The following is a 20,151-nucleotide window of genomic DNA, read 5'->3' on the forward strand; positions in this document are numbered from 1 at the left end:
TGTCCTGCTGGAGCTGATAGGATCACAGGCAGAGGGGATTTGGAGTGTCCAGGGTGGATGCCCCCTGGACGTCTCGTTCATGCTCCTCCTCCCTTTGGATGCTTTGTCGGAGACACCCAGACTCAAAACATTCTCTCTCCGCAGATGCTGTCAGACCTGCTGAGATTTTCCAGCATTTCTTGTCCTTGTTTTCGATTCCGGCATCCGCAGTATTTTGCTTTTATCTGGAAAGACGATAATGTTATGATCCCACAAGACAAGGTGTAAAATTGGATTGCTTTGAGCAACACCTCTCTCCCTCCCTCCCTCCCTCCCTCTCTCTCTCCCTCCCTCCCTCTCTCTCTCCCTCCCTCCCTCTCTCTCTCCCTCCCTCCCTCCCTCCCTCTCTCCCTCTCTCTCTTATGGTAATTAGGAACCCCTGCATCATCCCAACACTCCTGGTCACACAGCTTCACCTGAAACTTCATTCATTCCCCTAAAATTATTCACCTTGGATCAAAGTGTTCCCTTATTTTTTTCTTTAAGAGTTGACCACCATGCGTTATCCCCATAAATGAGTGTTTGTGCGGGAAGGAGGGGATTAAAATGGGGGGAAAAGTTCAACATTTTTATTGGTTTATTTATTGGGGATTATATTTAGTCAGGTGTTGGTGTAAAATGTGGCAATGCCAGGATGCAGCATTAGAATAGGAGCTAAACTCCCTCTACAGGCAATAGGGGAAAGTGCAGGGTAAATCTCCTGGCGCGGTGCAGTGTGGGATAGGGCGCCGGCTGACTGACTGTCCCGGGAGCGGTGCAGTGTGGGATAGGCCGCCGGGCGCCGGCTGACTGACTGTCCCGGGAGCGGTGCAGTGTGGGAAAGGCCGCCGGCTGACTGACTGACTGTCCCGGGAGCGGTGCAGTGTGGGATAGGCCGCCGGGCGCCGGCTGACTGTCCCGGGAGCGGTGCAGTGTGGGATAGGCCGCCGGGCGCCGGCTGACTGTCTTGGGAGCGGTGCAGTGTGAGGTAGACGCCACGAGTTTGAGCCGGTGCGGAGCGGTGAGCGGGAGGCCCGGCTCTTACACCGTGTGCATCAGGTGAGCACAGGGCCATGTGTGGAGCCCGAGCATGCAGAGCAACGCTGGGGCACAGAGAGAGAGACCGGGGACCGTGGCAACAAGCATGGGGACATCAGCCTGTGGTCACCATCAACCTGAGACCCTGCATTGTCAGCCCCGTTCAGTGGTGATTCCTGTACTTGTGCAGCATTAACTTTGCTATTATTCTCCGCTTTCTGTTTAAAGGCTTAATTTGAGATTGGACTTTGAGGATGGTATAAGTTTTTTATTTATTAGTGTCACAAGTAGGCTGACAGTAACACTGCAATGAAGTTACTGTGAAAATCCCCCAGTCGCCACACTCCAGCACCTATTCGGGTACACTGAGGGAAACTTTTAGCATGGTCAATGCACCTAACCAGCAAATCTTTCAGACTGAGAGGGGAAACCGGAGCAGCCAGAGGAAACCCATGGGGAGAACGTGCAGACTCCTCACAGACAATGACCCAAGCTAGGCATCGAACCCAGGTCCCTGGCGCTGCGAGGCAGCAGCGCTAACCACTGTGCTGCCCTCACTTTGCTTCACAATTCTGCCATCCGAAGCCTGTATCTATCCGCCTATTTCTCAATTATGCTGTTCCCAGAGTGCTAACATTACCATAGAATCCTGCAGTGCTGAAGGAGGCCATTTGGCCCATCGAGTCTGCACCAACCACAATCCCACTCAGCCCATAACCCCATAGAAATCATAGAAACCCTACAGTACAGAAAGAGGCCATTCGGCCCATCGTGTCTGCACTGACCACAATCCCACCCAGGCCCTACCCCCATATCCCTACATATTTACCCACTAATCCCTCTAACCTACACATCTCAGGACACTAAGGGCATTTTTTAGCATGGCCAATCAACCTAACCCGCACATCTTTGGACTGGGAGGAAATTGGAGCACCCGGAGGAAACCCATGCAGACACGAGGAGAATGTGCAAACTCCACACAGACAGTGACCCAAGCCGGGAATCGAATCCAGGTCCCTGGAGCTGTGAAGCAGCAGTGCTTGCCACTGTGCCGCCCATTGATAGCTTGAAGCAGCTACTGCTTGTTTGTAGGTTTAGGAGGTAATGTCTCCATAGTCCCAGATGACCATCAGCTGAACTCCCCTCAAAGAGGGGACTGATGGTGATTTTAACCTGAGGAAAGCCACTCCTCAGGCAAGGGGCAAGGTCGAGAAAGCGGCACCTTCATGAGTAACCTCAGCTGGTACTGGAATTGAACCTGTGCTGTTGGTATTGTTCTGCATCACTGACCAACCGTCCAGCCAACTGAGCTAAACCTATATAATCTCATTTACACTAGCCCTACATTGGAGCATAGTAATGCAATTGCTGTACTTGGCAGGAAAGGTGCATATACTTGACTAGTGCTAGTTTGGTGTCCCTTTTTGTCCTCCACAAGTAGCCCAGTCATTGTGAGTAATTCTGCTCAAAAGGCAATTACTATCCCATTCGCACTTCCTTTTCCTACAATCTGCAACTAAATTTCCCATTATACCTTTCTGGCAAACAGAATTTGTTTGCAGTATCTCAAGTTAAATTCAGTGGGAGGATTAAAGAAAATACTAAAAGAAAAATAGTTTCGGATCACTTATAGGCTGAGAAAGTTCAGGTATTAGTTTCAGATGTACTTCAATAATGAGAATCATTAGAGACAAAAGTCCAAGGACTAGAAAGCAAGGAAGGAAAAACGCCCTTAAACTAGTTTAGTGTGGGGGATTGTTCTGTGGTATCCTTCATCAGTCCCCTCACTTCATTCTTAGAGACTACACCTTGATATTGTAGGAGGGCTGTCATTTTGTGGGTGGCACAGTGGTTAGCACTGCTGCCTCTCAGCACCAGGGACCTGGGGTTCGATTCCCGGCTTGGGTCACTTTCTGTGTGAAGTCTGCACATCCTCCCCGTGTCGGCGTGGATTTCCTCTGGGTGCTCCAGTTTCCTCCCACGGTCTGAATGACATGCTAGTTTGGTGCGTTGACCATGCCAAGTTCTCCCTCCGTGTACCCCAACAGGTGCTGGCGTGTGGCGACTAGGGGATTTTCACAATAGCTTAATTGCAGTGTTAATGTACGCCTACTTGTGACACTAATAAATAAACTTTAAACTTTGTTAGAGGTATAACCCCATGGTCACTTAAGTCAGACAGGTGGAAAGGTAGGAGCCAGACTAAAGGTAGTCACTGGCCCTACTGGTTGGGAGTGAGTCAGGCGAACAATTTGTCCGTGTAAAAATGCCGTCCTTCCATCTGCTACAGATGTAACTGGAAATTCATGCCATGCTGGCTGTATGGCAAGACAATGCAATGATTTCAAATACGCTTAGGACAGATCAGTGAGAGAAATGGGTTGCTTCATATATCACTAAGCACAGGGTGCTTTAACCTCCTGCTGCTACCACCGGTGTTCGATGTGTGCTACCAGTGCTTGACACTGTTCAAAATGCGTCCTCTGGGAACAGTCCAATTTTAGGACAGGATTTTGTAATTGCTATGTTTTACAGTTCAAATGGGCAAAGTACTAAAATTTCAAACACCCACACGTACCATTTTATTAAATCCCAGAACATTATAAAATTGTAGAAAGGTTACAATACAGGAAGAGGTAATTTAGCCCATTGTGGCCATGCCAGCTGTCTGCAAGAGCCGAACACAGCTAGTTTCACTCTTCTGCCTTTCCCCTGTAGCACTGTGATTTATTCCCTTCAGGTAATTATTCAATACCTTTTAGAAAAATTGTTTCCACCTCACACAGTGCATTCCAGATCCTCGCCACTTGCTGGCTAAAAAAGGTTTATCCTCGTGACGCTTTTGATTCAATTGCTAAATGCTTTAATTTGGTGTTTTCTGCTCCTTGACCCTCTGGAAATGGGAGCTGTTCTTCCTATCTGTTTGTTTCCAGGCCCCTCATAATTTTGAACACCTCAATAAAATCTCCCCTCGAGCTTCTCTCAAAGAGAACAGATCCAGTTTCTCTCATCCATCCTGGTAACTCAAAGTCCTTCATTCGTGGAACCATTCTTGTAAACCCTTTCTGCACCCTCTCTAATGCATCAAGTACGGAATATACACACAAACTCTGGGTAAATAACTAGCAGCAATTCAGTGAGATTGCTTGTAATGATGCTTTTGTGTTTTTCTGATACCACGAGTACGGACCCAGTGGCAGCCTGGCCTTGACTCTGCTTTTCAATGTTTTCTGTGCTGCTGCAGAGACAACGTGGTGATGGCTGAGAATGGATGATGACGAACCTACCATCAAACCTCGTCGAATTGAGAATCAGAATGTTGTTTATCGTCTGGAGCGGCGGAGGATCTATTCGGGCCGGCCAGGTGCTCACTGGTACATGGTGCGCTGCCTGCACCAGAACGTGTTTCCCAACTTCACTGTTGTTAACGTAGAGAAGCCGCCGTGTTTCCTGCGCAAGTTCTCTCCCGACGGTCGCTACTTCATCGCGTTTTCCCTGGATCAGACCTCGTTGGAGATCTACGAGTATCAGGGCTGCCAGGCAGCCGAGGACCTCCTCCAGGGCTACGATGGCGAGATCATGCTGAATGGCGCCAATGACCTTCAGTCCGTCAACATCCGCGGTAAACTGTTTGAACGCTTCTTTGTCTTGCTGCATGTCACAAACGTAGCGTCGAATGGGGAGCACCTGAATCGTGAGTGCAGCTTGTTCACTGATGACTGCCGATATGTCATTGTTGGCTCTGCTGCGTACCTCCCCGAGGAACCTCATCCCCTCTTTTTTGAGGTTTACAGAAACAACGAGTCCGTTACACCCAACCCTCGTTCTCCGTTAGAGGACTACTCTCTGCACATCATTGACTTGCACACGGGGAGCCTTTGTGACACGAGGACCTTCAAGTGCGACAAGATAATTCTCTCGCACAACCAAGGGCTTTACCTGTATAAAAATATCTTGGCTATTCTCTCAGTGCAGCATCAGACCATTCATGTGTTCCAGGTTACCCCAGAAGGGACGTTCATTGACGTTCGAACCATTGGACGCTTCTGTTACGAAGATGACCTCCTCACTGTGTCGGCTGTGTATCCTGAGGTGCAAGGCGATGCGCAAAATGCCACGTCCCGCCCCTTTAAGGAAAAGACACTGAACTCGTTGAAGCACCGGCTGCTGGTGTACCTGTGGCAAAGGGCAGAGCACGATGGCAGCGCCGCGGCTAAGCGCCGTTTCTTTCAGTATTTTGACCAGTTGCAGCAGCTGCGCATGTGGAAGATGCAGCTTCTGGATGAGAACCACCTCCTGATAAAGTACACCAGCGAGGACGTGGTGACCCTCCGGGTTACTGACCCTTCCCAGGTACCAAACCAACGGTGAACAGCTTACGGCAGTGTAATGGGGCTTAAAATGATGAGTGGATGGAAACAACCTGTTGCTGCGCAGACCCTGGTTGTGGTGGAGGGTGGGTGACTGGGTCCAAGTTTTGTCCCTTTTAGCTCATTAGGGGAAAGGCTAAACGTGCATTGATTTATATCTTAACAAGGCTGGACTCGTGCCTAATATGATTGGGGCTGTGGGTAGGACGAGGTTTCCACATTGTTGTTCTTTGAGTAATAGCACTATTACTGCACAATAAACTTTAAAGTTAAAGTTCATTTATTAGTCACAAGTAAGGCTTACATTCACACTGCAATGAAATTACTGTGAAATTCCCCTGGTTGCCACACTCCGGCACCTGTTTGGGTAAATGTACCCTAACCAGCATGAATTTCTGACTATCAGCATATTGCTAAATCTAGCAGGAAGGAGCCAGGGAAGTTTTAAAAAAAATTTTTGAAGCACATTACCAGAGTCCTGAGGTATTGCTGATGCTGCAACAGTGTCGCAGGTAAATTCATCCCCTGATGTGTTGGAAACACTGGTTACCCCCGGCCCTAACATTCAAATGACTTTGACTCTGGAATTTCTGCTGGATTCAGTGACACTGGCCTCAGGTTGTTGGATGTTCTGCTCTGGGTCTTCCCAGGAATCTGTGCACTCGAGTGTTTTTATTTCAGCATTCCAAATATTTTAAGCATTTATTTTTGCACAAACCTATGGTTTGCTCAATAATCTGGTGGTGAGTGGACTGGTTATTATAGTATTGAGCTGATGGAGCTTACCCCAGTCCAACGCCGGCATCTCCACATCGGAGCATGGATTCCCGCCTTCCCTTTCTTAGAAATTAATATTCTTTTGACCATGCGGCAGGCTTCCATCAACCTCTTTCCTGTCTTGCTCAGCGTTTACCGCAGTGTTCTGACATTTTTTTGTGCATACCGAGCGCTGAAGAAATGTAAGAGAGAGTTTTTAGAGATTTAGTGCACGGTGCAAATTCAGCCTGTGATGGGTTACGTGTTCCTGATTCAGTGATTCCTGCTGCCAAGGGCATCTGTGCGAGGATAAGATTGAGCTCAGCAGTGAGGCCTCGATAGTTGAACAGCCTGCCAACATGTACTGCCCTGTCGCGCATCAGGAATGGAAGCACGGGCGATTCATCAGAGGCCATATATAAACTGTACCCCAGCAAAGTTGGTATGGGGATGGGGAGGAAGGAAGAAATGTAAACCACCCCCTGTATATCCTTCATTCCCCCTCACTTCATCTCAGGAACAGACCAACATAATTGAATCATAGAATCCCTACAGTACAGAAGGAGGCGATTCAGTCTATCAAGTCTGTACCGACCACAATCTCACCCAGGGCGCTATTCCTGTGACCCCACATATTTACACTACTAATCCCCTTGACACTAAGGGTCAATTTAGCACGGCCAATCCACCTAACCCGCACGTCTTTGGACTGTGGGAGGAAACCGGAGCACCCGGAGGAAACCCACGCGGACACGGGGAGAACGTGCAAACTCCACACAGACAGTGACCCAAGGCCGGAATTGAAACTTGGTCTCTGGTGCTGTGAGGCAGCAGTGCTAACCACTGTGCCACCGAGCCGCCCAGGCTGGAAACATTTTAAAGAGTTAATGTATAACATGACGCACACTACAGCAGTAAAACCTAATAGGATAAATTATCAAAGCACGTAGCACTCAGCTTGAGAACTGTGTATTGTTCACTTTAAGGAGACATTAGAAGATGGCTACTTTTTAAATAAACTAATTGAAATTCCTCCCATCCGTAAATTACTGCTTCCACAGTGTAGCAACGTCTGTGATCTCAAATCTTTCGATGCAGCACTGATTTGAATAAGCATAGGCTAGGTTTCGGTTAATGCCTATTAGTATAAATGTAATTAAACGTTCAGAGTAATTCTGAAAAATGCTTCACCCTGGGAGAGAAATTGAAACGAAAACACTCAATGCTGGAGATGCATGGCAGATCAGCCAGCGTCGAGTGGAGGAAAGTTTTGATCCTTTCCCCAAAGGATCCATCTCAGAATATCTCTGCTGAGTAAGTTGATTTCAGTCAGGGCAGTGGTTAAGACAATAACCAGATTTGGGGCTAACAAGTAACATTTGTGTCACAAAATGACCATCTTCAACAAGAGAGAAACTTGATCTCAAATTTGATATTCAATGTCTTTGCTATCGCTGAATCCCCCACTGTCAACATCCTGGGGGTTGCCATTGACCAGAGACTGAACTCGACCAGCCAGATACTGTGGTTACAAGATCAGGTCAGGCCGAGCATTATGTGGTCGTAACTCACCTCCTGTCTCTGCAAAGTCTGTCTGCCGGGCAGGACACACGTGAGGAGTGCACTGGAATACTTGCCTGGACAAGTGCAGCTCCAACAACATTCAGAAAGCTCAACACCATCCAGGCGCCTCATTGTCCAACTTAAATATTCACTCCCTCCACCAGCAACCCAGAGCGGCAGTATGGTGTACCATATCTGCACTGCAGCAAATTATCGAGCTCCTTTGATAGCACCTTCTAAACCAGTGACCTCTACCACCTAGGAGGACAAGGGCAGCAGATGCATGGGTGGGAACACCACAATTGAGCGACACACCACCCTGATTTGGAACACAATCACTGTTCCTTCATTATCATTGTGTCATATCCTGGAATTCCCTTCCTAACCGCACAGTGCACTGCAGCGGTTCGAGAAGTAGCTCATCACCACCTTTTCAAGAGCATTTTGGGATGGGCAACAAAAGTTTGCCTTCCTATGGCCACTGCATCGTATGAAAAATGTAAGAAATTGAGAGGGTATAATCAGTGGTGGAGCTCCCACAGTTAGAAAGCATGAGTTTAGATGTCAGATTGATTCAGGTCTTGGCTGAGAAGCCTTTCATTTGTTGGTAACCTTGATGTATTTTTCAATCCTAAAGTAAGCATTTAATCCCACACCTTACTCGCTCTCTAGACTGTTCATTTCTCCCTGCATACATTGCCTGCCTCTGCCCCTATCACAATGTTTCAAGCTGAAACTCTTTTACGTGTCTTTGTCACTTCTATATTCTGCTGTTCTATTACAATCATCAGAGGCTCCCATCACAAGTTCTGGGTCTGTCTAAACCCCAGTGCTTGTTTCTGTCCCACATTTAGTTTAATTATCACTCCACTTTAAAATTCTCGTCTTTCTCACCAAATGTTCCAGCCTACCTGTGCAAACTTCTTGAATCTTAAAATCTTTCACAAATGTTCAAGTACTCATAATTATGACTTTATGTTCGTACATTACCCAAATATTGGTGATTGTGCTTTCAGCTACATTGGTCTTGTTTTCTGGAAATATCTTCCTAAGATTTTGTCCACCTCTCTTTCTGCCATTATTAAGCTTCTCAAAATCTGGATACCTGTCCAACAACACTTTACAGCTTATCATCCAATCCATCCAATTCGTGGACCTATCCTCCAATTCCTTCATCTGTGCAGCACCCAGGATAAGTTTCTGTGCATTGCACACACTCTAGTTGTTGATCTCCTGCTGATTCTGATGGTCTAGGTTTGTGCCAGGGATCCTGGATGGGGGAAAATAAAGGTGCTTGGAGTGAGTGGGGATGGGAGAAACCGTAGCATTTTAAAACAACATTTAAAAATGGTTGCAGATCTGAAAAGCCTCTCTTCTCCCCTCCATTTACAATTATAATCAGTGCTTCAGAGGCAAACATCACTCAGCTGCTTCCATACTCCGAGCAGGTTTTCCACGTCACAGGTGTTGCAGTTCCCTCTAGCATGGTTGGTTGTTGCATAAGGTTAAATCTCACGGGATCCAGGATGAGGTAGCTAAATGGATACAAAACTGGCTTAATGACAGAACATCAAGTACATCTCCACATCTTGATGACAGAAGCCAGAGGGTGGTTGTAGAGGGTTGTTTTTCAAACTGGAGACCTGTGACCAGCAGTGTTCCTCGGGGATCGGTGCTGGGTCCACTGTTATTTGTCATTTATATTAATGATTTGGATGAGATCGTTAATAAGTTTGCAGATGACACCAAGATTGGTGGCATAGTGGACAATGAAGAAGGTTATCTCAGATTGCAACGGGATCTTGATCAATTGGACCAGTGGGCTGATGAATGACAGATGGAGTTTAATTTAGACAAATGCGAGGTGATGCATTTTGGTAGATTGAACCAGGGCAGGACTTACTCAGCTAATGGTAGAGCTTTGGGGAGAGTTACAGAACAAAGAGATCTCGGAGTGCAGGTTCATAGTTCCTTGAAAGTGGAGTCACAGGTGGACAGGGTGGTGAAAAAGGCATTCAGCATGCTTGGTTTCATTGGTCAGAACATTGAATACAGGAGTTGGGACGTCTTGTTGAAGTTGTGCAAGACATTGGTAAGGCCACACTTGGAATACTGTGTACAGTTCTGGTCACCCTATTATAGAAAGGATATTATTAAACTAGAAAGAGTGCCGAAGAGATTTACTAGGATGCTACTGGGACTTGATGGTTTGAGTTATAAGGAGAGGCTGGATAGACTGGGACTTTTTTCTCTGGAGCGTAGAAGGCTGAGGGGTGATCTTATAGAGGTCTATAAAATAATGAGGGGCATAGATCTGCTAGAAAGTCAATATCTTTTCCTAAAGGTAGGTGAGTCTAAAACCAGAGGGCACAGGTTTAATTTGAGAGGGGATAGATACAAAAGTGTCCAGAGGGGCAATTTTTTCACACAAGGTGGTGAGGGTCTAGAACAAGCTGCCAGAAGTAGTAGTAGAGGTGGGTACAATTTAGACAGTTACATGGGTAAGATGGGTATAGAGGGATATGGGCCAAATGTGGGCAATTGGGACTAGCTTAGGGGTTTAAAAAAAAAGGGCGGCATGGACAAGTTGGGCCGAAGGGACTGTTTCCATGCTGTAAACCTCTATGACTCTATAACTCTAGACCATGTCCAGCATTAATAGTTGATTGTGAATGATCGTTGATTAGTACGTAGCTGACCTCTGGTTCATTTTCCCCCTCATTGTGTTGTTCTATCTCTTCTCCCTGCAGCCGTCATTCTTTGTCGTGTACAACATGGTGACCACCCGGGTTCTGGCTGTGTTTGAAAACACTTGTGACGAGCTTTTACAACTGTTTGAAAATTTCTGTGATCTCTATCGGAACGCCACGCTGCACAGTGAGGCCGTGCAGTTCCCCTGCTCTGCATCCAGCAATAACTTTGCCAGACAGATCCAGCGACGGTGAGTGAGCCATTTGCCACCTGAGATTTTTTACTTTATATTTCACTTCCTTTCTGCATATATTGGCCAGAGAGAGGCAGGATGCTGACAATATGAACATACACGTTATGGATTAGCTTTGGGGAAGTTCTCTGATTTTGCCTGCTGTTGTTTCCCAGGTGAATTCATTATGCCCTTCAGGGAAACCTGAAACTGCTGGAAATCTGAGGTTAAAACAGAAAATGCAAGGAACAGGGGCCATTGGGCAATCAGCATCCACAAAGAAAAGAACCATGCCATTTATGTTTTTGGTGGTGTAACCCTTTATCAGAACCTCTCTCTGCTTGCACTCTGTCCATAGAATCCCTACAGCGCAGAAGAGGCCACTCGGTCCATTGAGTCTGCACTGACTCTCTAATCCAGTCTTTTACCCAGTCCTTCCTTCCTTGCCCTATCCCTGTAACCCCACACGTTTATCATGGCTAATCCATCTAACCTACACATCCTGGGCTACTAAGGGGCAATTTAGCATGGCCAGTCAACCTAACCTGCACATCTTTGGGCTGTGGGAGTAAACCGGAGCACCCGGAGGAAACGCACGCAGACACAGAGAGAATATGCAAACTCCACACAGTTATCCAAGACTGGAATCAAACCTGGGTCCCTGGAGCTGTGAGGCAGCAGTGCTAACCACTGTGCCACCCCAGGTGTGTTCCGGCAAACTCGACCTTTCGTACAGTACCAACAGTAGGCATTTATGTAAAGTTCTGACTGGTAATGCCACACTGCAGCAATGTTTGAACATAAGGATCACGACTAACTGTGTAGGAGAGAAGCTGTCCAATATGTGTGCTGAATCTTCCTGTGCAGCCAAATCGGTCAAAATGACTTTCACTGTGAATGAAGGCACTACCAAGAAATGTGAATGCTTAATGGGTTGATCAAATCTCCGAAGTTGTCTTTGACAATCCCAAGGACTTAACAAAATTCAAATGAGAAATACAGCAAAAAATGAATGGCCGACCTTTTTTTTTTAATCAACACATCTTCACCCTTTCTTTCCCCTTTGTGGAATAGTGGGGACATGGTGGAAGGATTCCCATGCTGATTATCAACCTGTTGAACTGTGTTATGCCTGTTCCTTCTGTGGCCAATAAGTAGGACTTGATTCCAAGAGCTTCCGCTCCGTTGGTAGGGATGTTACCACTGTGCCACCAGACCAATGGTCTATCTTTAAATATCCATTATATTGCTTTCTCTCATTTGAGTTTCGTCATTTGGCCATCTGAACAATTGGGTTAATCACTGACTTTAGACTTTAAGCTAAATTTTCTGTTAAGATTCAAGGCTATGGGCCAATTGCTGGCAAGCGGGATTGGGTGGGCAGGTCAGGGCCTTTCATGCATCGGTGCAGACGTGATGGGCTGAAGGGCCTCTTTGGCACTGCAGTATTCTGTGATAAATTTAATTATTCTACATTTCGTGCATGGTGTAGCTAATTTATGTGACAATGCAGCTTGCTTCGTAGTTCATGGCTTTGAGACTTTATTGTATTAAGTAGCAACTCATCGTGGACATGGGACACTCATGGGTAATAATCCTTCGAGACATTCTCCATATTGAGCAGTGTTTTACGACTGTGTGTATAAATTTACACGGAATTACAAGATACAATACTCTAGTATATTGTATGAGTCTGGAAATTTGGGGCATCGGAGATGCAAATCTGAACGTGGGATTACTTTTCTCCTGGGTTGCCAGTAGAAGTGTCCTCGAAATCAGTGATTCATTCTGGGAGTGTTGATGGCCATTCATTTTTTTTCTGCTGTTTGTGGGGATATTGTCATCACATGGGTGCAGTCATCACAACATGGTTGCAGTGTTGGCTTACATAAGACAGTCACTTGAACTTCAAAGTGATTAGTTGTTTGTGAAGCTGTTTGAAGTGTATAGGCGATACACAATAAGGAGCTGTGTTTGTCATTCCCTCCCTCCCTCAATTCTTGCTGGTAACATGTCTGTATCAGTCCTGCTGGTGACTTTGACTGCTCTTGATCCAGTAGTGGGCCTTGACAAATGTATCCATCAAATTCTCAGCAGCAGAGTTCATGTGCATAGTTTTTTTTTCTGGGCTTTTGTGCTTGGTGCCCATTGCGTGAGTGCCTGTGTCAGCGAAGAAAACAGCCACTCATCCGGTCGGTATGAAGACAGGCGGCAGAAGCATGCAGATTTGAGGTTACTATCAGATCAGCCATGGTTTTGTTAAATGGTGAAGCAGGCTCGAGGGGCTGAACGGCCTATTCCTGCTGCTTTTTCGTATAAATCTCAGATTCCGTTCCAATCGGTAAAACTTTGTCCTTTGTTTGCAGGTTTAAAGACACTATCGTGAATGCCAAATATGGGGGTCACACTGAGGCAGTGAGACGACTCCTTGGACAGCTGCCTATCAGTGCACAATCCTACAGCAGCAGTCCATACCTCGATCTCTCGCTCTTCAGCTACGATGACAAGTGGGTCTCTGTCATGGAGAGGCCCAAGACATGTGGTGATCATCCTATCAGGTAAAGTAATCCATTGCACTTGAACCAGAGGAACACGTCTCGTTAAATTGACATTTTCGTGGTTGGATCTTAAGTGGGCAAATATAGTTTTTACGTTTTCAGGATACTGGTTTTAACTGTTTCGAGTTCATATAAGTTGTAGAGATTTACATTGAGTGACATGTGTATATTAGAATCACTTTCCTACAATTTGGTAGTGCAGAGCAATCAGTTTAACACTATTGTACCTGTGCTGCCTCTCTGAAAGAACTACCCATTTGGTTCCATTCACTTATCCTTTCCCATGCCCTTTTAAAATTCTCTTCACGTATTTCTCCACATCCCTTTTAAAAGATTCTGCTTCCATCATTGTGTATGGTGGAATGTTTTATGTCATAACTAAGCACTCCAATGTACCTATCTGTGTGTTCCCTCCCCCAAAGATTTCTCCCTTCCTCCTGCAGTTGCGGTTTTGCTCCTGATATGGAAATCCGCAGTTGAAGGTTTCCCTCCTTGAACTTTACTCAAGTGGTCATTCTTCGCATATGGGTTTGGCTGGTGGCTAAGGTATATTCATCAAAGCCAAGCCAGATCCTGCTCTCATTGATGTCTACACAAATATGCGTCTTTTCTCATGAGCCATTCGATAGTGATCAGGAGTTGGAACCTGAATGAAAGCTCCCCTGTCTCGCACACCAATTGTGGCAGCACAACTGAGATTTCCTAAGTCCGTACAGACCAGGGAGAGGACCTTTTGATTTGACTTATTATTGTCATGTGTATTGGGATACAGTGATAAGTATTGTTTCTTGTGTGCTGTACAGGTGAAACATACCGTTCATAGAGTACATAAGGGAGAAGGAAAGGATGCAGAATATAGTGTTGCAGCTACAGATGGGGTGAAGAGAAAGATAAGCTTAATATGTGATAGGATCCTTCAAAAGTCTGATGACAGAAGGGAAGATGCTGTTCTTGAGTCTGTTGGTATTTGTTTTCAGACTTTTGTGTCCTTTTCCCGATGGAAGAAGGTGGAAGAGAGCATGTCTGGGGTGTGTGGGGTCCTTGATTATGGTGGCTGTTTTCCTCAGGCAATGGGAAGTATAGACGGTGTCAATTGATGGGAGGTTGGTTTGAATAATGGACTGGGCTACATTCACAACCCTTTGTATTTTTTCTTTTGCCGTCTTGGTCAGAGCAGGAGCCATACCAAGCTATGATACATCCACATAGGATGCTTTCTATGCTTCATCAGTAAAAATTGGTGAGAGTTGTAGCGGACATGCCAAATTTCCTTAGCCTTCTGTTCTGTATAGTACAGTACCAAGCTAGGTGGCGCATTTGGCCATCATGTATGACTTAGTGGCTGCCAAGGGGAGCAGTTAGCTCTTCACGTCTCAGTGCCATTTACTGTTGAACTCGGCTGTGGCTGTAATATTTCAATCGTTGTGTTGCTAACCTGTTGTGGCTGAAGTTCACAAAGTAAAATTGTGTTTCTCTGTTTTCAGATTTTATGCCCGAGACTCAGGTCTACTTAAGTTTAAAATCCAAGCTGGGCTGCTGGGACGGCCAATTAACCACACCGTGCGACGCCTGGTAGCTTTCACCTTCCATCCTTTTGAGCCATTTGCCATATCAGTGCAAAGGACTAACGCAGAGTATGTGGTTAGCTTCCACATGCGGCACACCTGCGTGTGAAGGCGGTGTGCAATCTCAAAGCATTTGTGCTGCTCTGATTCACTTTGTACTTTTTTTGTGGGACCTCATGAAACTACCAAAGGTGGAGCTTTGAACTTTGGTCAAAAGTGATAATACTGCAAAGTAACTGCCCCTTAAGGTCAGATTCAGGCTTTTGAGTCATCTTTGATTCCTGACAGGATGAATGATCAGGAGTTTTAACACAACGTTTTTCTCCGCTGAAAAGGTAAACCCAATGTACATGGTGTGTCTGGACTGCTATCCCTATCCTTCCGTGTCTGTCATTCATTTTCAGTTCATTATATATTAAATATCAAAAGAATGGCAGAGCCTGGCATTTCACTGGTTAACTGCCAAGTAGGAAATGATGGACTCCGTGCAATAAACTTTGTCTGTAGTTTTGCAAGTTTGGGGGAAATGAAGTCCAATTTTAAATTGGGAAGAACTGATGAATGAGTCTCATTGGCGATCTTGGGGTTGGGAGATTGCTGGGGGTGGGCGGGGCTGGGAGAGTGGTGTGCGTGGATGTGAGTGGGATCCTGAGAATGCTAGTAATAATCAGTAATAAAAACAAAAGATGCTGGAAGTGCACAGCAGCTCAGTTCAGCTGGGAGAAGAGAAAATCTAGATTAAGAACCTTTTACTGGAAGCTTTCAATCATTGGTATAGAATGTTATCCAGTTCTATTTTCCAGCAGTTTTGTTTTGTTCACATTATTTGACTCTTGTTTAAGTGAAACTGGGTGTAAACTACTAGCTCTGTCCAGTTTAAGGTACTGTATTATTCTTACTCCACCAGTGATGTAAGCCAGATTTAATTTTATGTGGAAATGTCCTTGGTAAAATGCATTCTTAAAATTTGTTTTTTTATATAAGAATTATTGTATTCCAATTTTACAAATGAAATATTACATGGGCTTTAAACTTATTTTTTCATATGAATGCTACATTTTGAAAACACCTTTTTATGTATGAACTTACCACATCAACTGTCAATCAAAGTTTTTAGAAAATAGTGTGTCTGGTCTTCTGATTCCTTATTTTACTTATCACAGTACAGAGATACAACAGATACATGATAGAAACCGGACAAGAACACATGTCTGCAGAGGACAAGTGCCAGAAACTATTAAATCCTCAGTGGACTCTCTCATTTCAGGTTTGCAATGAAAGGTTCTTTGCAAAAGATGTACTCTTTTGAGTTTGGGGCTGATACAAGAGGAATTAAAAATGTCTTCCCACACCAGCCATCTTGTGACCGCTAAATGAATTTGGCCCCTCCCTAATTGGGGTGCTGAGGCCAACTGTAGTCCTCTGACTGCCACACATCATACTTCTTCAGCTATATCTTTGAATCAAGTTTTCCTACCGTGTTTCTATTATCCTTTAACAATGACAGGGAAATGTTCTAGCTTTAGAAAGGGTGATTATAGAACATAGAACATAGAAAGCCACAGCACAAACAGGCCCTTCGGCCCACAAGTTGCGCTGATCATATCCCTACCTCTAGGCCTATCTATAGCCCTCAATCCCATTAAATCCCATGTACTCATCCAGAAGTCTCTTAAAAGACCCCAACGAGTTTGCCTCCACCACCACCGACGTCAGCCGATTCCACTCACCCACCACCCTCTGAGTGAAAAACTTACCCCTGACATCTCCTCTGTACCTACCCCCCAGCACCTTAAACCTGTGTCCTCTCGTAGCAACCATTTCAGCCCTTGGAAATAGCCTCTGAGAGTCTACCCTATCCAGACCTCTCAACATCTTGTAAACCTCTATCAGGTCACCTCTCATCCTTCGTCTCTCCAGGGAGAAGAGACCAAGCTCCCTCAACCTATCCTCATAAGGCATGCCCCCCAATCCAGGCAACATCCTTGTAAATCTCCTCTGCACCCTTTCAATGGCTTCAACATCTTTCCTGTAATGAGGTGACCAGAACTGCGCGCAGTACTCCAAGTGGGGTCTAACCAGGGTCCTATAAATTGAAACTAGGATGTATAATATGAGTCTTTCGACTAATCTTCAGTTTGACACATTAATTCATACAAAGACTTACTTTAAAAAGAAATGTTTCCACACACTATAGTTGTTTTGCATGTTAAAAATTATATTGGGTTAAACGATGGGAGGACTTTCGGTCAGGATCTCTGACAGTAATAGTGAAAGACAAATTAACAGTTAGGCAGATTGTCCTTGAAGTCAGGTTGCTATTGCTCCCCAGTGGTTCAGTAAATGAATGCAATACCTGGTGTGGTGCTGAGTTGTATAGGCCAGGAAAGCTCCTGCTTCCAGTTCAGGTCTGGCATGAATTTTATAGCCCTTTAAAATATATATATGCTTGATCATTTAGGAAGACAAATATTCAGGACAAGAAACGATCATTGTTATTGATGACAGTCCCAAAGTTCAATAATTCCATAGTCTTCGAACTTCCCAATGCTTGTCACTTACCGAAACGCAATCATACTCCCTTTCAAATTTGCTGACACAATATACCATGCACTCTCTCCTTGGGCAGTCAGTTCTACACATTCAGCATCCTGTGTGTGAAGTAGTTCACTTTTTAGCTTGGATCAATTTGCCCCAATGAGTTTGTGTCCGTTTCAAATTATTTAGAATCTGAAAGCCCTCGATCAGATTTCCCGAGTTTTAAAAAAATATGGTTTATGCGTTTGTCCTGGCAGGGGGGGGGGAGGAAAAATACCAAGTAACTGCAGTTACACGAGCGGCACGGTGGTTAGCACTGCCTGCCTCACAGCGCCAGTTTGATTCCCAGCTTGGGAAACTGTCTGTGTGGAGTTTGCACGTTCTCCCCGTGTCTGCATGGGTTTCTTCCGGGTGCTCCGGTTTCCTCCCACAGTCCAAAGACGTGCTGGTTAGGTGCATTGGCCATGCTAAATTCTCCCTCAGCGTATCCGAACAGGCGCCGGAGTGTGGCAACTAGGGGATTTTCACAGTAACTTCTTTGCAGTGTTAATGTAAGCCTACTTGTGACACGAGTAAATAAATGAATAAATAAATAAAGTTGCTGTGCCAAGTGGGGACTTAAGTATGACAAAAAAGCTGTGTTCCACTGACAGGCTTAACAGGATTGGGGGGGGGTTCAATGGCCTACTAATAGGCAACCAGAGAAATATAATGGAGATTGTCAAAACAATTCATTTGCTTCAAATCCGTCATGCCGTAATTAAAAACAACACAATTGCCAGAAATACCTAGCATCTGGAAAGAGAAGGCTACTAGGATAACATTTGCGGTAGAGACCTGTCTCCTGACAAATGATCTTCACTTGAAATGATAACCAACCAAATATTTTTCCAGTCCTAAAGAGAGTTGTGTATGACAGTCTTTTTTCACTTTTATTGCAAATTGTTAACAACACTGTTTTTCTCTTTTTAACTCCCCAATTTTTAAATGTTTTGTGAGGCCTTGTTCAGCACTGGGTTATGACCCACTGCAAAATTTGGCAGTGGAACAGATGGTCTTGTTCTTCATTTCAATGTCAATTCCTTTGAAGTAAAAAATAATGTTCGGTGAATTAAAGAATTCACTGCTTAGGAGGCTATTGGCCATTCATCCCTCATCATGTCTGTGCTGGTACTAGCTCTGCAACTGTTTCCTTTGACAGTGACTGAGACGCAATCCGGCTTTAGAAACAAGTAACCATTAATCGAGGCTGGTACACATACTGAGGGCTGTGTGAAACCATCTCCCAGCCAATTGGCACATACAAAAGATTTGAAACAAAATTTACAAAGTTTTTTTATGTTCTGCATCGAATCCTTTGTGCTTATAAAGTCCGATGGGCTTATTATAAATAGCATCCATTGTGCTTATGGATCGGTGGGTAAATGCAGTGCCTGTTATGGTAATTATAGTAAGAAGTCTCACAACACCAGGTTAAGGTCCAGCAGGTTTATTTGGTAGCACAAGCCACTAGCTTTCGGAGCACTGCCCCTTCATCAGGTGAGTGGGAGTCCTGTTCACAAATAGGGCATATAAAGACACAAACTCAATTTACAAGATAATGGTTGGAATGCGAGTCTTTACAGGTAATCAAGTCTGAAAGGTACAGACAATGTGAGTGGAGAGAGGGTTAAGCACAGGTTAAAGAGATGTGTATTGTCTCCAGCCAGGACAGTTAGTGAGATTTTGCAAGCCCAGGTATACTCTGGTTTCTCTTCAGATCGTATAAATATTTCGCCTTTTACTAAAGATTTCCGTGGAGAGGAACACTCAGAGAGTTTAAGATAATTTTTTGTGGCCCTGCTTCTGTGGGGCTGTCTTATTTAAAAAAAAAAACAGGCAAGTCATGGGGGTTACAGATAGTGTGACATGAACCCAAGATCCCAGTTGAGGCCGTTCTCATGTGTGTGGAACTTGGCTATCAGTCTCTGTTCAGCGACTCTGTGTTGCGAAGCCCGTCTTGGAGAACGCTTACCCGAAAATCAGCGGCCCGTGACCACCGAAGTGTTCCCCAACAAGAAGAGAACACTCTCGCCTGGTGATTGTTGAGCGGTGTTCATTCATCCGTTGTCGTGGCGTCTGCATGGTCTCCCATTGGGGGACCTTTCAAAAGTTAATTGGGGGAGTCTGGTAAGTGGCACGCTTTCAAAAGTGTGTTAACTAGGGTTCAGGGTAAACACATTCCTCTTAGAGTGAAGGGCAAGGCTGGCAGAAGTCAGGAACCCTGGATGACTCGGGATATTGAGGCCCTGGTCAAGAAGAAGAAAGAGGCACATGATGCGCATAGGCAGCTGGAATCAAGTGAATCTCTTGAAGAGTATAGGGGGTGTAGGAGTAGAGTTAAGAGAGAAATCAGGAGCGCAAAAAGGGGACACGAAATTGTTTTGGCAGATAAGGCAAAGGAGAATCCAAAGAGCTTCTACAAATACATAAAGGGCAAAAGAGTAACAAGGGAGCGAGTAGGGCCTCTTAAGGATCAACAAGGTAATCTATGTGTGGAGGGTAGGTTTAAAGAAAGAAAAAAAAAATTTTTTTTTGCTTTCAACTTTTAAATCTTAGTTCTTTCCCTGTGGAATCTGAGGAAAAGGGGCATTATGAATGTGAAACCAGTTTGCTGTTCTCAGTGCCGGATGTGGGAGGTCGTGGAGTCTCCGAGCCTCCCAGAAGTGCATACCTGCGCTGGGTGCATCGAGCTGCAGCTCCTAAGGGACCGAGTTAGGGAACTGGAGCTGCAGCTCGATGACCTTCGTCTGGTCAGGGAAAACGAGGAGGTGATAGATAGG

The 20,151-nt window shown here is 45.2% G+C and overlaps 1 protein-coding gene and 1 non-coding gene across 3 annotated transcripts; both read left to right on the forward strand.

Moving 5' to 3' along the window:
- Positions 1 to 744: 744 nt before the first annotated feature.
- det1 (DET1 partner of COP1 E3 ubiquitin ligase) lies at positions 745 to 16,144 on the forward strand. 2 transcript variants are annotated; one of them, XR_013500769.1, is made up of 6 exons: positions 745 to 1,077; positions 4,301 to 5,409; positions 10,496 to 10,686; positions 13,035 to 13,226; positions 14,711 to 15,126; positions 15,955 to 16,144. XR_013500769.1 is itself a non-coding variant. In XM_078241315.1 (5 exons), the coding sequence occupies exons 2-5, from the start codon at positions 4,324 to 4,326 to the stop codon at positions 14,898 to 14,900; spliced, it is 1,659 nt and encodes a 552-aa protein (XP_078097441.1). In that variant the 5' UTR covers positions 745 to 1,077; positions 4,301 to 4,323; the 3' UTR covers positions 14,901 to 15,914. The 2 variants fall into 2 exon arrangements, 1 of the variants encoding a protein (XP_078097441.1); XM_078241315.1 differs by lacking the exon at positions 15,955 to 16,144 and having other exon boundaries at positions 14,711 to 15,914.
- Positions 16,145 to 19,068: 2,924 nt separating this feature from the next.
- Positions 19,069 to 19,183, forward strand: LOC144511604 (U5 spliceosomal RNA). Its single transcript, XR_013500853.1, has one exon. It is a non-coding gene; the product is annotated as a U5 spliceosomal RNA (small nuclear RNA).
- The last annotated feature ends 968 nt before the right edge of the window (positions 19,184 to 20,151 follow it).

Source organism: Mustelus asterias, chromosome 24, assembly GCF_964213995.1.
Source record: "Mustelus asterias chromosome 24, sMusAst1.hap1.1, whole genome shotgun sequence".
Taxonomy (NCBI): Eukaryota; Metazoa; Chordata; class Chondrichthyes; order Carcharhiniformes; family Triakidae; genus Mustelus; species Mustelus asterias.

Excerpts from the sequence above, each read along its gene's own strand:
- det1 (XM_078241315.1), top strand. The coding sequence starts at position 4,324 with ATGGATGATGACGAACCTACCATCAAACCTCGTCGAATTGAGAATCAG. Across the intron at positions 5,410-10,495 it reads GGGTTACTGACCCTTCCCAG|CCGTCATTCTTTGTCGTGTA; the intron begins GTACCAAACCAA and ends TTCTCCCTGCAG. Across the intron at positions 13,227-14,710 it reads TGTGGTGATCATCCTATCAG|ATTTTATGCCCGAGACTCAG; the intron begins GTAAAGTAATCC and ends CTCTGTTTTCAG.